At 44.0% G+C, this 15,165-nt stretch overlaps 1 protein-coding gene across 3 annotated transcripts in view; it reads right to left on the bottom strand.

Moving 5' to 3' along the window:
• The window catches only part of PDE8B (phosphodiesterase 8B), a 76,706-nt gene that overhangs the window by 921 nt on the left and 60,620 nt on the right, over nucleotides 1-15,165 (bottom strand). The window contains exons 12-20 of one of the 3 annotated variants that reach the window (XM_054186898.1): nucleotides 12,362-12,439; nucleotides 11,381-11,457; nucleotides 9,979-10,143; nucleotides 9,160-9,205; nucleotides 8,594-8,729; nucleotides 6,670-6,868; nucleotides 5,510-5,727; nucleotides 4,133-4,268; nucleotides 1,397-1,564 (exon numbers count right to left, since the gene is read on the bottom strand). In XM_054186898.1, the coding sequence (XP_054042873.1) occupies nucleotides 1,397-1,564; nucleotides 4,133-4,268; nucleotides 5,510-5,727; nucleotides 6,670-6,868; nucleotides 8,594-8,729; nucleotides 9,160-9,205; nucleotides 9,979-10,143; nucleotides 11,381-11,457; nucleotides 12,362-12,439 (1,223 nt within the window). The remainder of the gene's footprint in view (nucleotides 1-1,396; nucleotides 1,565-4,132; nucleotides 4,269-5,509; nucleotides 5,728-6,669; nucleotides 6,869-8,593; nucleotides 8,730-9,159; nucleotides 9,206-9,978; nucleotides 10,144-11,380; nucleotides 11,458-12,361; nucleotides 12,440-15,165) is intronic. The other 2 variants (XM_054186900.1, XM_054186899.1) reach the window with 2 other exon arrangements.

Below are 15,165 nucleotides of genomic sequence, written 5' to 3'. Positions count from 1 at the left end.
GCCTTACTTTCATGTGCTTTATTTCATCTGGAACAGGGACTGAAATCAACATCTCTTCCCTTTCACAAGTACTCTATTACTGTAGTGCTGTGATTGCTCTTAGCTCCAGCGAAACAGAACGCTCTAATCTGGTGATTAGGGCACACCAGCTAAAAATGGAAAATGGGGTTGCAGAGTCCTTTAGCAGAGGAGAGGTTTGATCTCTCCTTTTTCCACATCTCTAATGGCTGTTTCAAACCATTTGTCTTTTAATTAAGAGGGATGTTGCTCTCACTACTTCTCTGCTTGTATTGGGTTATAAGATGAACAGAAGTAAGAGTATGCCCTTCAGCTCTGTGCCCACAACTGGAAGACGTCTGGTTTTATTGCCAATCACCTCAATAGTCTTACAATTTAATTACAAAAAAACCATTTAAAGTAGTATAGGCAGCACATAATGCTGGAATTGGCAGCAAAGCAGTCCCCAAAATCACCAGATGAGGTGAATGAAGAGCAGAACAGTTCTCACACCTCACATTGCTGCAGGTAGGCAGTTTAAAGTTGCCTCATAATACCTTGGCTGCTGGAGAGATACAGCTTAAGTGATCCTTGATCTTACCTAGGAAGTGGTCAAAAATTAAAATGAAATTCAGACATGTCCCAGGCACTAACTACTATTTTCTTTCAGTAAAAACTAACCATCACATGTATAATCTGAATTTGGATGGTAGGCATGCCTGCTTTTCTGTTTGCAGTCATAGCTGATGATTTCCACACCATTAGTGGCAAATAAAAGCTAAGAATCTATCACTTGTCCAAATAAAGAACTAGAAAAGTGTTTCAGGAAGCTGGTGCATTAGTGTTAAGCGAGTATTAAGAAAGGAAGTTGAGCTTCCAGTTCTGTCTGGAGAGATCCCACGTGATAAGCATTTACATTGCCCACATGCCTGCAGTACTGGCCTGCCACATCGCCTGCCTACCGTGACAACAGCTCAGGTGCCATCTTAGAAGAGAAAGGGCTAGCCCGATGATTCAGCTGGGGGCTTTGTCAGGCACAGATCTTCATGCTCTCCTCAGAGAAGGTATTGGGACTAGATGCTAGAATGGTGACAGTCTTGAATTTCAGCTAATTAAACTGACTAAGGCTAGTCAAATCTTTTTATTTTGGCCAGACGAATAAAGTTGAAAGTGTAAAACTTTCCACCATTCTGTACTGCAAGCTTCATGGTAAGCAAACTGTCTAACGTTGGCTGGGGTGAATTCTCGGCATGAAACTGAGGGGGCAGTTCTGACTGGAGATGAAAAGCCTATGTCTGGACTCCATAGGGATGCCAGGCAGACCCCGTGCAGATCAGCAGAACCGCGGGCATGCACTTTCTTACAGAACATAATAGTCAAATTATAAAAATATACATACCTGTGCAAAATACTCCTCTGAAATCCTCCCTGCCCATTCGATACATAGCTCTAGGGGGCGACATGGATTTGCTACATCCGCACATTTAATCATCATGCGCTTGATCAGTGTCTGGTTATCTGGAAAGTTCTTTATATTGGCTGTACATTCACAGTCACTGCCTTCGCTCTGTGAAAGAGAGTTGGTTACAGGGGCCGGTGGCCAGCATCGCTGCCAGCAGGAGCGAGGGCATCATTATCAGCTCTATTGCAATGAGGCAGCAAGCAGGGCACCCAGCGTGATGCCTTCTGATTTCACACAGGGCACCAGGAATTTGGAGGAGAAAGCGATGTCTGAGGACTGCAGCCTTGCTAAGTAACTAATGATAGTCTCATTACATATGACAGTTGTGCAGATTCTCAGAATTACTAGGGAAGTTTGTGAAATGAAGGAGTCATAGACTCTTTATCAGCTGGGGTGAGTTACCCTTCTCTGCATCCCAGCCTTGCCCTCTTGGAACAGGACCAGGGTAGGGGATGCATCCACCAACTGCAAGCTGACAAACCATCCTCCCTGCTGAGTGCTTAAATCTGGGAGGGGGCAGCTTTATTTAGGTGAGTTTCTGGAGTTTGGTTTTCATTCCTAGACAAGAAAACTGAGGCAAACACAGCGGGCTGAAGCGACTTGCACAGCTGACTGTTTCTTTCGCAGGCAGAGAAGCAGGTCTGTGCTATGTGGTTCCAGTATGTTTGCAAATAAAACTGCTGCCTTTGTGCTGGATTTTGATCCCTCAGCCTGGAACAATTTTTGGTCTTAAGTTACCGCCTAGGATGAAGTCTCAGCTAATTTATGAGTTTAACAGTAGGAAAATGCAGGAGTGGCAGACTGGCTGCAGAAAGCCTCTGTTGCTAGGCGGTAAAGTACCAAAGCGCTTATTGACCGCTCTGGAGAGCAGGTGGAGGGGACAGAGTAGTTGTTACAAGTCTGCTGTGGCATCATCTTCTGGGTCTTGAACAGTTTAGAAGGGCACAGGTATATTATGTTCCTTATTGAGTAATAAAAAGCCTCCACCTCAGCTCACCATGGCATTAACACTATTCTCAAAATAATATATTTGTGTAATTATGGCCTCCCTTCACTGCTAAATTCAACTCTTGAATCAAAAATTGAACATAAATACTTTTTACCACCACGACTAAATTAATGTCTTTGTGGTTTATGGGTAGATAGTTTGCAGTTACTCTTGCCAATTCAGGCATTAATCTTCTAACTTTATGTTTAGCAGTTAATTTTTTTTCAGCATGGGTAGCCCAGCAAAGAGCTGCCAAATTAACCCTGCTCCTTAACTGCTGTTCAAGATCAAAAATAGGAAGAGCCACTGTTAACAATAAGGAACAGAACAACCTAATACTGAGGAAAAATACAGGTGGTTCTGTGCTCCACTTTTATTGCTCTCCAACTCTTGTACATTTTAAAATACTCTCTGCTATAAACCAGTAAGATAAAGGAGAGTGAGTCAAAGACAATGTCTTCTATAGGTTAGAAAAGCTGATTGTAGTAGAATGTATGGAGAGCATTTAAAAGCGCTTTATGAAGTGCTGGAACAAATGAATTCATGGGATAAAAGGGAGCGTCCCAGAAGTGCGTTCAGAGCTTGGAAAGACCATGGTTTCAGTGACAGCTGTGAATCTAAATCCTACAGGCCAATGCGGGCATGCCAGAAAACGAAAGAGATTTTAAAAGGGTAGAGATGGAGGAAACATTTCAGAAAAATGCTTAAGCTGTCACAGGGAGAAATGAAGAACAATGAGAAGCCACATTTCCCAGTGACACCTCAGAGGGCTTTTTTAGAAATTGGTGGAACAAGCTGCTGCCTGGTCCACATCTAAGTACAGAGAAACCTGAAAGCGGGTAGTTCCATGCCACCCACTGATGCGGACCTTCTGTCCAGTTATGGAGAACTGACAGAAACTGCTTTTATTTATTTTTAATATCACTCACCTGATTTTTTTTTTTTTCAATGTTTCTAGGAAAGCATTGTTTTCACTGAGCTGTGATAAGATGGTCTTTGCTTAGGTAACACTGCCCTGGAGAACCCTGTCAGTAATTGAGCGCTCAACCTTGAAAGGCGACAGGAGAAGGTAAAGGGCTGGGAAACTCGGAGGCATCTTAGAAATATACCCTGGCTGGTGATGGAGCATTAGGATGTATAACTGATAGGAGTAAAGGCCGGACATCTCTTGGTACAATCAGGAATGGGGATGGGGTGGAGAGGTCTCAGGGAGCAATGGAGTTATTCCTTGTGGCTTGAAGGCTCCAGGTTACATAGACACAAAACTGCCAGGGCAGGTTCCTCAGTGACAATCCCAGGTTTAGGCAAATCCCACTGTTTGGAAGCAGGACCGTAGGCACAAGTGCCAACCTGGCTCCATGCACAGAATTTTGCATGTACAAAAGCACCCATTCGCATGCTTTGTGAACATCAGGTGGCTTTGATACCAAGGCTTAAAAAATGTTTAAATGAGCTAAGGGAAGAGCCAGACATAGAAAACAAGAAAATAAAAGTATCTTTTCACACTTTGAGGTGTGAGGCCACAAATCCAGTTGTGTGTTTTGGGCATTACCACAGTGCAAATTAATACAACATGAATGAAAATGATACTTAAAGTAGTAGAAGAACTACTGAATTACTTCCTACGAGTAGTAGGAAGAACTTCACTGAAATGTATGAAGGCATAAAGTCCTGCAAGCGCTTACGTGTGAGCTGGTCTCCTCAGACCCCATTGGCTTGTTGATGCTGTTCACAAATTTGTTCACATGCTCAAAGTGCTTCGTCATCTCTGTTGCCAAAACCATATCAATAATGGCCTGGCGCAATGTCCGGTAGTGATTTCTAGGAAAGAAAAATATTTCCTGCTCACAAGCCTGCCAGGCAGAGCTCTGTCCTTGCCTCGCCCTTGCCCAGACAGTGCTGCAGAACACTGCTTGGGGGCTAATCCACATGAGCCAGCACCTTCAGAGTTATGAACGGTCTAGGGTTGGAGGAATGGACTAGATCATGCCTCTCTGGGCTCCTCCAGCTCTGTATTGCTTTTCTTCTGTTATTTTTACCTAATGAAAACCACTCCCCTGAAGTCAGTAAAAATTTACAATTCAGTTTCATAATCATAGAATCATAGAATCTTCATGGTTGGAAAGGACCTTTGAGATCATCGAGCCCAACCAAACAACCTACAGTCTCTGCCACTAGAGCATGCCCTGAAGTGCCACATCTAGATGTCTCTTAAACACCTCTAGGGCTGGTGACTCAACCACCTCCCTGGGCAGGCTGTTCCAGTGCCTGACCACTCTTTCAGTAAAGTAATTCTTCCTAATATCTAATCTAAACCTCCCCTGCCGCAGCTTCAGATCATTTCCTCTGGTCCTGTCATTATTCACCTGGGAGAAGAGGCCTGCAACATATAATAATGCTGCAACACTAAGACACCTTCTCCAGGAATGGCACCAACACATTTCCATCTCACTGTATGTTAGCTTGGAACGCAAATCTCAGGTTTTTCAAGAACCAAAAGTGTTATGGTGGGATAGACAGATTCATTATCTATTTGGGGTCAGGCCCTTTCCCTTTCAGGTCCCTTTCTCTCCCACCCTGTCCCTAGGCTGATGCAATGGGAACTCCTAGGCTACATGCATGCCCAGCAGCAGGGTTCCTCCAGCTTTCCCAGAGCTTCAGCTCCCTCCACTGCCACCCCTTTCCATGCCATGTGAATGCAGCAGTACCAGCCAGCATGGGGCCACGTGCAGACACAGGATGCGGTGTCTGGCTACAATGAAAAGGCAGTGGGTCAAGATGCAGCCTTGAGGCTGCCAACTAGACCGTGCTGACATAATCCGTCCGTAAAAGATTATCAGACATCTCTATATGCTTCCAAAAAAACACTAATTGGAGGTTGCGGGGGAGTGTGTGTGTGTTAAAAAAATCACGTCTACCTAGGATTCTGGAAGACGTTAAATATTAATGCCTCTATTCAAATTATATTTTCTGGTTTAGAAGATACGCTCTCAATCTGCCCCAAAATAAAATCCCCACACAAGCAATCACACAGTCACGCTCCCCTTCTCCAGCAGACCCACCTATCAATATTCTTGAAAATGTTGCATTTGCTGTCTTTAGTTGTAAGCTGAAATGCCAGTGCTGTGTGATGACTCTCTAATACAGCCGTATCGTTGTAAAGGACAGCCAGTTCACTGCCTGCATTGCACAGGAAAGAGTTGGTCCGTCCAGGGTGGTCTACGTCATGAATCGTGGCAGCTATTAACGCAGCCACCTCATCTAAATGGTCAAGGCTTCCCTACAAGGAAGAGAGAAAATTTATGAAGTGGTACAAAAATTACAGTAAATAATTCTGATTTCCAGGTACCCACAAATACGCAAGTGTAATCTTGAGTGCATGAGGGATTCCACCTCCTTGCAGCTGTTTTCCACTCACTGTGCCCACAGGTTACCTACTCCAAAACTCCCTCTCCTACCCTCACTCAAATCCTCTTTCCTTAATGAAGCTTTTTACTGTCCTGTCACCTAAGCAATATCTTTGCATTAAATCTTCTAATGGTGGATGGATCCTCTAGTGGTGTCCTTCCACTTTGTGTGCTTGCCTGACTGCTCCTACACAGTTTGTGTGTTATAGGCTTGGCTAGGCTAGGAAATTTCAGTTGGAAGGGACCTACAACGACCATCTAGTCCAACTACCTGACCGCTTCAAGGCTGACCAAGAGTTAAAACATGTTGTTAAGGGTGTTGTCCAAAAGCCTCTTAAACACTGACAGGCTTGGGGCAGCGACCAGCTCTCTAGGAAGCCTGTTCCAGTGTTTGACCACCCTCTTCAAAAAGAAATGCTTCTTCATGTCCAGTCTAAACCGCCCCTGGCACAGCTTTGAACCATTCTCACGTGTCCCATTTCTGGATACCTGGGAGAAGAGCTCAGCACCTCCCTCTCCAAAGCTTGCACAAAGCTTTATCAAGAGCTGTTACTAACAGCCAGTTACCAAGAGACAGAAAAGAGCCAGGTTTGTCCCCCCTATTGTTGCTACTTAAAAATGTAAATTCCTTACTCGTATAAACAGACTTAGAGAAACTGTGTGGGCCTGCAGGCATCACAGGAAAAGACCTCGGGGCAGAGCAACTTTATGAAGCCAGGACCATTATTTAAGTAAACATCTGACTTTTGAATGACACACATAAAATGGTAAACACAGAAATCCTAGCCCAAAGGACTCCTAGGTCCTGGTTATACCTTAACTCTCTCCTTCCTGAGAAAGAAAGCGGTAGCATGCAGGACATCTGCCGCGTGCGTGGAGTTGTGGTATGAGTTGGAGGAGTGGTAGTTGGCTTCAATCACCTGCAGCCATGCTCGCAGCGTTGCTTCCGAGCAGTTTAAAAACTCGGAGACACCAAACCGGGCAAAAACTTTTAAGCCCAAATACACTAATGGCCTGAAAAACAACAGAAGAAAAAAAGCACAGCTGTAAAATAGGAACTTCTGATGTTCTAAAGTGTGGTGGGTTTGACAAAGAAATCAACAAGGCCATAAAAATAAAAGGGGGGAGGGGAGGGAATGGTAAACATTTTTAAATTGCATATCTGTAAACTCTCAAAAGCTTGGCCAAAGTTACAGATTATTACATCTGTCATCCTTTCAGACATTATTATAATGTTTCGCAGAAATGGTGCAGTTCCACCAGAGTTTCACCAATTCTTGCGGCTTCAGAAAAAAATTCTTAAAGACTCAGGTCTTTCATGTTTTTAGTATCTGTCAATCAATCAAAAATACATTTTTTTTCCTGAGGAGAAAAAGCAGACTTTGAACATGACAGAGGTATGTCCCAAAGGCTAAAAAGCCCTAAGACAAAAAACATCAAATGTTTACTGTTTCAAAGAATTCTATGACTTCAGGGCATCCAGGTTTCTATTTCCTGACTATTTGAAGTTGGCAATATGCAAAGTATATTGATGCTTCTCAGCTCTTAGCATCAGGTTACTATTTCATGTGAACTCTTCAAGCTTCAGGAGGACTGGATCACTTCCTAGAGCTGAGGCGGGGGTCTGCCATCGGTAACCCCCCCGCCCCTTGAATTCCAAATGCTAACAGGCAGCGGGTAGCTCTGCGTGTGTGTTGGGGTGTGGGAGGGTGGTATGGGCTGGACCAAACAGAAGTTGTGTGTCCTGAATCCTACCAGCAGTGATCTCCCAGCTGGAGAGGGAATTTGATGTCTGGTGAATGCAATGCTGGGCAGGACAGCAGCGAGCCTGTGTGCGAAACAGTAAGTAGGGCAAAATTTCTGATCTTGTTGGTTCTTAAATCCAAATCCACCGTGGTCTGTCATTTACTCTGTGTTGCCTGTGACAGGGTCCTATCTATCTATCTAGCAGTCACATTTTTGACTCCTGCAAGATGATCTACAAGGCTACTGAGCTGAGAAAGGCATAACCAAAAGCCAACATCTGCAAATTAAAACCACGCAAATGCAAATTCCAAAAATGGCCATTTTCTTCAAACAGAGTACAAGAGGAACGGTAGTCTCTCCAATTCTTTGCATCCTGGAACGAAAATCACTTTTCTCTATGGATAACATGTTTGGTTTTGTGGTCTGCATGACCTCGAAACTACTGGCATCTTCTTCCGTTGTAAGCTTTAAAATCTCAGGCTCTTGATCCTATCACTGGTTTATCCTCCATCCCAGTTTTTTATCCCTATAATGAAAAGCCACAGTTGCCTCACAGCTTCCTAAATCGTAGGGTTATTTAGGTGAGAGAGGGGAGAGGCCTGCTTTTTCCAGCATGACCATTTGCATCGGCAGGAAAAAGGGGCATCTGTGGGACACCAAGCATGTAACAACACTGGACTGTGCCTATCAGCGTCACCTGGACAGAGTGGGTGGGAGTCAAGCAAGGTAGAAGTTGAACGGGAAGCAATCCTGGAGGGCTGCAGACACTGTCAGGGAAGACAACAGTCTGCACAGGGCTCTCCGTGCATCTTGACCATGGTGTGAGCCTGGCCTGTTAAGTGGGACAAGTGGTATCAACACACACACAGAGTAAAAGAAAGACGTCTCTCTCAGATTTGCTGTGTCTTGCTTCAGTTTTTCCAGAGCAAAGAGCTTTCTGCTACAGCTCCTCAACAACCTTTTTGTGGGTGCACAGGGAAAGGAGTCCAGTACCTTTTATTTGTAACAGCCTCCAACTCAAAAATGTTGAAGTCCCAGCTTTCCTCATTATCCAGGAGCTGTGCAATACAGGGAGGAACATCATTGATGGTGTTTGGCACTGAAAGGTGACTATGGCTCAGGTTCATATCTGTTGAAACGTAATTTGGGAATTACAACATTTCTGGATTATTTCCCTCTCTGAACATGCAGAATTCCTTTTAGAAAACAACTCTCTTTCAAGAAAAACAACTCTTTTCCTTATGTCAAAGACTATAATGTATATGTTTTATATTATTACAGAGAATTTGGACATAAACCAAAAAGACTGGTGAACATTTCTTTAAGTGACAATTTAGTTTTTTTCCTGGTCTGAATTTCTACATTTTGAAATGTATTGTTTTAATTATTTGAACCTGCTTCAACTCCAAAATGGAGGCAGTCTAGCACTTGTTCTGCAGTCACTCAGACAACCATTTCCAAGGACATACATCCCACTGCAAATTAGCTCGGAGCTCTGTATCACTAACATCTACAAAAGAAGTCACACATGCAAAAGGAATTTTAAAGTGGTGGCTTACTCTTAGAAAACACATATTCGTTTCCCGACAGTCTTCTCAAACCGTCCTGAAAAGCAAGTTTATCTTAAGTTTTAGGCAGAATATCCATGCATCATTAATTGCAAAACCACTACAGGCACTTTAGGTAATATTCCTGGGTTCTAAAAGCACTGCTCCTATTGCAGCACTACAAGAGCCATCCTTTTTTTAAGGTCTTTCAAAACAGGCATGAAAGGATCTAAGGAACACTAGTATGAGATCTCCAGAAAGGATATTATTAACTATATAGTGTATTTCCCTCCTTGACCCTTTCATTGGCACCTGCTGTATTTCATCATTCAAATTATCCACTATCATCTATTTTTGATTTTCTTTATATTATTTTAACAGGGATTAGCTCAGTGTATGTTAAAAAATCAGGTAAACCAAGGCGAAATCTAGGTGGTCTGTCTCTGGCTGCTGTTACAGGACCAAAGTCAGAACCTGATTAACCTCATTCTTACAGAGGACCAGCTGTAGAGCAATCCCTCTAGTCCTATCTAAGCTTCTAGGCTTTCTAGAAAGTATCTCCTTGAGACAAATCAGATTGGATGATATAGTTTCTAGTGGCAACCACGTTCACTTATGTATGAGGATGAATGCACCCAATGGACTGAGGCGTGGCCATATCTTACTACATCTTGGTGCCTCCTGTTAGTAGAGAGACCAAAATACTTAAGTGAAGTAGTGATGAATTACGAGTCCCCATCCCAGTGCTTACGAAATTTTAGCACAGAAGAGCACTGAACTGTGATCTAGGACACTGTTAGCAGTAATTTAATCTTTGCTAATTTTACTCACACTCATCAGACCTCCAACAAGATCACTTGTGTGAGGATCTTCATCTTTGGTACCTAGCTGAGGGGAGTAAAGTTCTGTTGTCCGCAGGATTTCCAGAACTCTGTCCAAGGCCTCTGCTACTGTGATGGGGCTGTTTTCCTGGGCAGCATTAATTATGTTAATAACCTGAAAACAGATTAAGGAGGCAGGTGAGGAAGAGTGAATGGCACTTTTGTCTTTTCTTAGTACAAAATCTTTATTCCTGGCTTGATTATGGTACTTCCCATTTAGCAAATGCTATGTAATTCCCCCACAGTCATTTAGGTACAACTCTGAAAATGTAAATTTGTGCTCTGATTCCCTGGTATCCACCTGCTATTTGTAACTGGCAAACTCCTGGGAAATGAAAGCAGAAGGGTGTGAAATATCTGAAATAACTGCAGATGGGGAGACCAAAAACTAGTCATGTCCCAGACCTTCAGCATAACCAGGGCTGCTCAGAAGTAATCATTCCGTCCTCAGAGGAAAAAAGGAAACAAATGAACTCCTGGATGTAATTCAGATATCCTGATATTGGATGTAAAAACCTTAATTGTCTCATTGTGAAAATGAAGGGCAGAGAGCAGCAACAGCTGGGCTGTGGTTGAGGGAGAAGAGGTGGCTCTTCTTTGCCTCCCACCTTAAGTCTCAGCCACAACCTGGGAACACAGCAACGACACAGCAGCACCACACACTGGACTGAGAGGGAGAAAGCCCCAGTGCTATCTTCTCCAGCAGCCAGAAACTGCCGCCGAGGCACTACAGGCCTCCCTACGGGGTGCGCTGAGGGAGAAGGAAAAGGAAAGGAGCCAGTTGCTCTGATGGGCATGGTGGTGCTGGGAAGTAAAGAGCTTGATGCCAGGAAGAGAAGATGGGGACAGAGGAAAAAAGTGGTTTGAGGGTGAGAGGTGGAAGGCACCCTGGTTTGCTGGACAGGTGATTGTGCAGCTGGTTTGTGACAGCAGGGTTTGTATAACGTGGATAGTGAAGAAAAGACTGCAGGAAACTGGAGGGAGACAATGTGGTACAGGTGCTCTCTCCTCTGCATGCTATCTTATAAATATCAATGGTAAAAGCAAAGGTGGGACTGGAAGCACATTTCCCTCCTACACGTGCACGGCTCCACAGAGCAGGGTCCCTTCCTGCCATAAGCAGTGTATCTAGCAAGGACACCCTTTTCCCCTTTTTAATATTCCTCCTTGTGACTAGAATTTGGAATGAGAGGATGAGATGCAGAAAGAAGGTAAGAAAAAAAATTATTTAAATTATTCTGTTAAATATGAGTTGCAGGAAACCCCTGGCTGTCCTGCCACAACCTACATACTTCCTTATGAGAGCAGCTCCAAAGTCTGAGTTTGTGGAAAAGGCAGTGCTCAGGACTCACCTTTGTGATAGGAGCTTCTATTGTCATTGAGTGGATCCTTGCCATGGAAGAATACCGTCGGGTCTGTAAACTTGGAGCTGCCATTAAAGAGAGCACCGTTAACGTACTGCAGAGAGTAAGCCAGATGACAGCAATTAAAGAGTGCAGAAGGCTGTCACTGGGGAACAGCACGACAAAATCCAGCCTCATCTCCTATTTCTCCTCTGCTCTCCTGCAAGTTCTTGCTTTACTGTTTAATTTCTTGCACTGTTGTCTACCTCCTTTGCAGCCACCCTTCACTGCTGTCAGTTTTTCTGTCCATCAGTCACTTCGGCTAAACCGAAATGAAGCCATACTTAAGCTATATTAAACTTCATGCCCAGTACCTACCACTCTCCCTTTGTTTGCAGTGGATCTCTGCCAGACGTGGCTTCTCCTGTGAGTGTACGTGTGTATGTCTCTCATCCCAGTGATACAGCTGCTCTAATGAAACCCATTCCTGCTCCCCGTAAGCTGTGCTTCTCTCACTACGTACTGGGGCAGAAAGAAATCTCTGCCCCCACCCTGCTCAGCCCCAGTGAGCAGTCACAAGTGGGACCAGGAGCAGAAGTACTGCTTTCAAGGAACCAGCAGCAACAGGTCCCTTCGTGTCCCACACGGATGAAAACAAAATGCTGGTTCGGGAGCACAAGCGGCAGCTTTCCAAGAGCAGTGGAACTAATGCTTCACCACGCACCCTCTCAGCAGGCTGCCCCCGCCGCGGCATGGACGCTCCCCCTCCCTGTGAAGGCACTGCGTGCCGCAGGCGTTGTGGAGTGATGCTGGTGCTCGTGCTGGGGCACTGCTTTGCGAATCAGGCTAAAGAAATTTTACAGCAGTTATAAAAACTGGAGCAATCTCTGAGCAGCTGTGAATCTGTCTGGTTCCTCTTTCATTCTCTGTTTTTATTGCCCACAGCAAGTCTCTATTTATAACGTCCATTTTGGCAGTTTACTTTCTTACCATCACTACCTTGAGATGTTATTGACTTAACATCAGTTGAGTCTTTCCTTCTGTTCTTGCATTTGAAGGAATGGGGTTCTGTAAATACAAACCAGAAGCTTTAAAAATGCATCAAGTAAGATCTCCACAGAGCCCTCTCCATCTAAAATTCTGAACATTTAATTAAATGATCTTAATGGTACCACATAAATGGGGGGAATATTGTAACCTCTGCACATTGGACACAAGGGAATCGATGTCTATCAATTTACAGCAACTTGTCTAAAGCCACCTGGAAAGCTGTTTCACGAAGAAGTCAAGATGCCTTATAGAACAGGGGAATCACTTCATCTAATTTTAGCTGCCTAAAAGCAGCAGTTTTTCAGGCTGTCTTTGTCTAAGGTAGTTGTCAAAGATCCTGCTTTAGGAGAGATATCTCGGGCAGGTGGGTTGAACCCCTCCTGCAAGTCCCTTTTGCTCTCCACCGACCACTGAACAAGCCTGAGTTTAACTGCCTAGAAATTTAGGCAAGTGAGAAAAATCCTGTCTCAGTCTACAGTCTTCCAGCCCAAGCACAATTCAGACTCAGACAGCTTTTGCTTTTAATTTCAGTAATTGCTTGTACCCTGGGTTTAAGAAAAATCCAACATACTGAGAATGATTATAAACAATCAATTCAATTGCAATGAAAATTAGCCATGCACCAAGCTGTCATTCTTGAAACTGCCATTTGCTAAGGCAAGACATCCAGACAAACGCAATAGCTGGATGAAAAGCCTGGGGATAGCCTCACAAAAAAAAAAAAATTTGGTAAAATTTCATTTTCCTCCAAAACATTACAGTCTGTACTCTCCCTTATGTTTAAAAACAGCAATATCATGCATTCATGCACCTCTTTGCAAGAGTCTCTGTGGTACCTATTCCCAGAGTATCTGAAATGCCACTCAAAGATCAGAGGCCCCAGCAACCTTTCAAAAGGAGAAAACCACCATGTGAAGAATCAGAAATATCATAAAATTGATATTCTCAATATAAGGACCAATTTGCATAACCGTGCTACAAGACAGAATGTATGCAGCCTGCCTTTAGCAAAAGAAAATGTTAGTATACAATTCTCCAGAATTAAAAATATATCCATCGTAAAAGTGACTGAAATACAGCTTCTGTCTTAATTATTTTCTTTACCACAGATTTACAAGACAGCTTGGGCCTCTTCATGTTTTTGTAATCCAGACTGGAGAAACGGAAAGCATTTTCCTCTGTTAACAGCTAAGAGTGGGGAATAACTAATCCATATTAAATTATTTTATTTATTTATTTCTCAGGACTTCTCTTTCAAACCCCTTTCCTGCATTAACATTTGGAGGAGTTTAACACAAGGCACCTGAGTGGGAGCAAACATTTACACATAAACATAGCTGTGAGTGGCAGTATCAGATAAGGCAACTCTCCTTGTATTAAATACCAACTAGCAAGTTGGAAACTTTACTAGTGCCACCTAGAGAGTCACAAGTGCCATGCTACAATTTCAGCTGAAAATATTTAAGTGCCTAAAAAAAAATAATTTCCTTCATCTGGTGAGCAGGATGTTTCCCCATCCAGATGTGTTACACCATCGTAAACGGCATGATCCACATGGATTGTTTTTCTGCCCTCATCACATACCAGTACATGCCAACGGCTCTGGGAATTTATCCTTGGGGCACAACTATGGACTGCAGGGAAGGATAACCTACACCACTTGACTCTAAGGCTGCCTGCTTTCACACTGCACTGCAGTCATCGACATGCTTCATGGGATGTGGCTTCCCAGTCCTGCTGAAATCTGTGACAATAATGAGCAAACCTAAATGCCCCACATTACCTGCAAAATACATTAGTAAGCTAGTAACTATGCGTTAACTAGTAACAAGTGTTCTTCAGCTTAATTTACAGGTGTTCTCACCTTCCCCTGTTTCCAAGAAAGAAACAGCAAGAAACAAAAACTGCATTTATTACAGGGACACGGGAGCAAACAGTTTAACACATGATTGGTCGGTTCTGAAGGATGCAAAACTGCATATATAACCTCTTCTCCCCCCTACTCATTATTGTCACCACAAGGCTCTCCGATGCTCGTACATATTCTTGTGCTACTTGAAACAGCAGGGGATGTCATGCAGTCACTTCCCGTGCTCTTGATAAGTTGTATCCTCCTCCCATGTGAAAATCAGGAGCTGCCTGACATTGCACAGCAACATTGTCCAGTGTTTGATAGCGGGAAGGGCCTTGGCTGCCAGAAGGTAAGACGGCGCGAGAATCTTTTCACTCAGAATAAGACAGCAGTGCTGCGCCTGGCGCAGATCACTGGAATCACAAGCTCAGAATTGGCCTCTACGGCCTCCTCCTTCAGGGAAGATGGTTATTCCAAGCATTACACAGCATCGGAAGAAGAGATTACCCCCTTATGTTCCACACCTTTAGTCAAAAGCTGCCTGCAGAAGTCACTCAGACCTTCAACGCGCTGTCTGCAAGCAAGCAAACCTGCCTGAGACATGGGGCAAGGGTTGTGCAGACATGCTGCAACAACTCGGCGCTGACTGGACACGACCAGCTCTAGCCTGGACACCTTGGACCACTGTCTCCGCCCCGTGATGGGGCCAAACCGATGGCCTACCAACAGGTCCTAAAACTGGAAATACTAGGGCAGGTCTGCTGGCACGAATCAGCACAGTCCCACGTTAATTTCAAACAGAATGGGGTGCCAAGGTGCACCACCTTCAGGATCAGACACAGTGTTTCAATGCAACAAAGAGCAATGCATCTTAACTCCGAATGCGCGGCAA

The sequence above is a fragment of the Rissa tridactyla genome, chromosome Z (genome assembly GCF_028500815.1).
Source record: "Rissa tridactyla isolate bRisTri1 chromosome Z, bRisTri1.patW.cur.20221130, whole genome shotgun sequence".
Classification (NCBI taxonomy): domain Eukaryota; kingdom Metazoa; phylum Chordata; class Aves; order Charadriiformes; family Laridae; genus Rissa; species Rissa tridactyla.
This window is presented reverse-complemented; position numbering and strand designations above follow the sequence as displayed.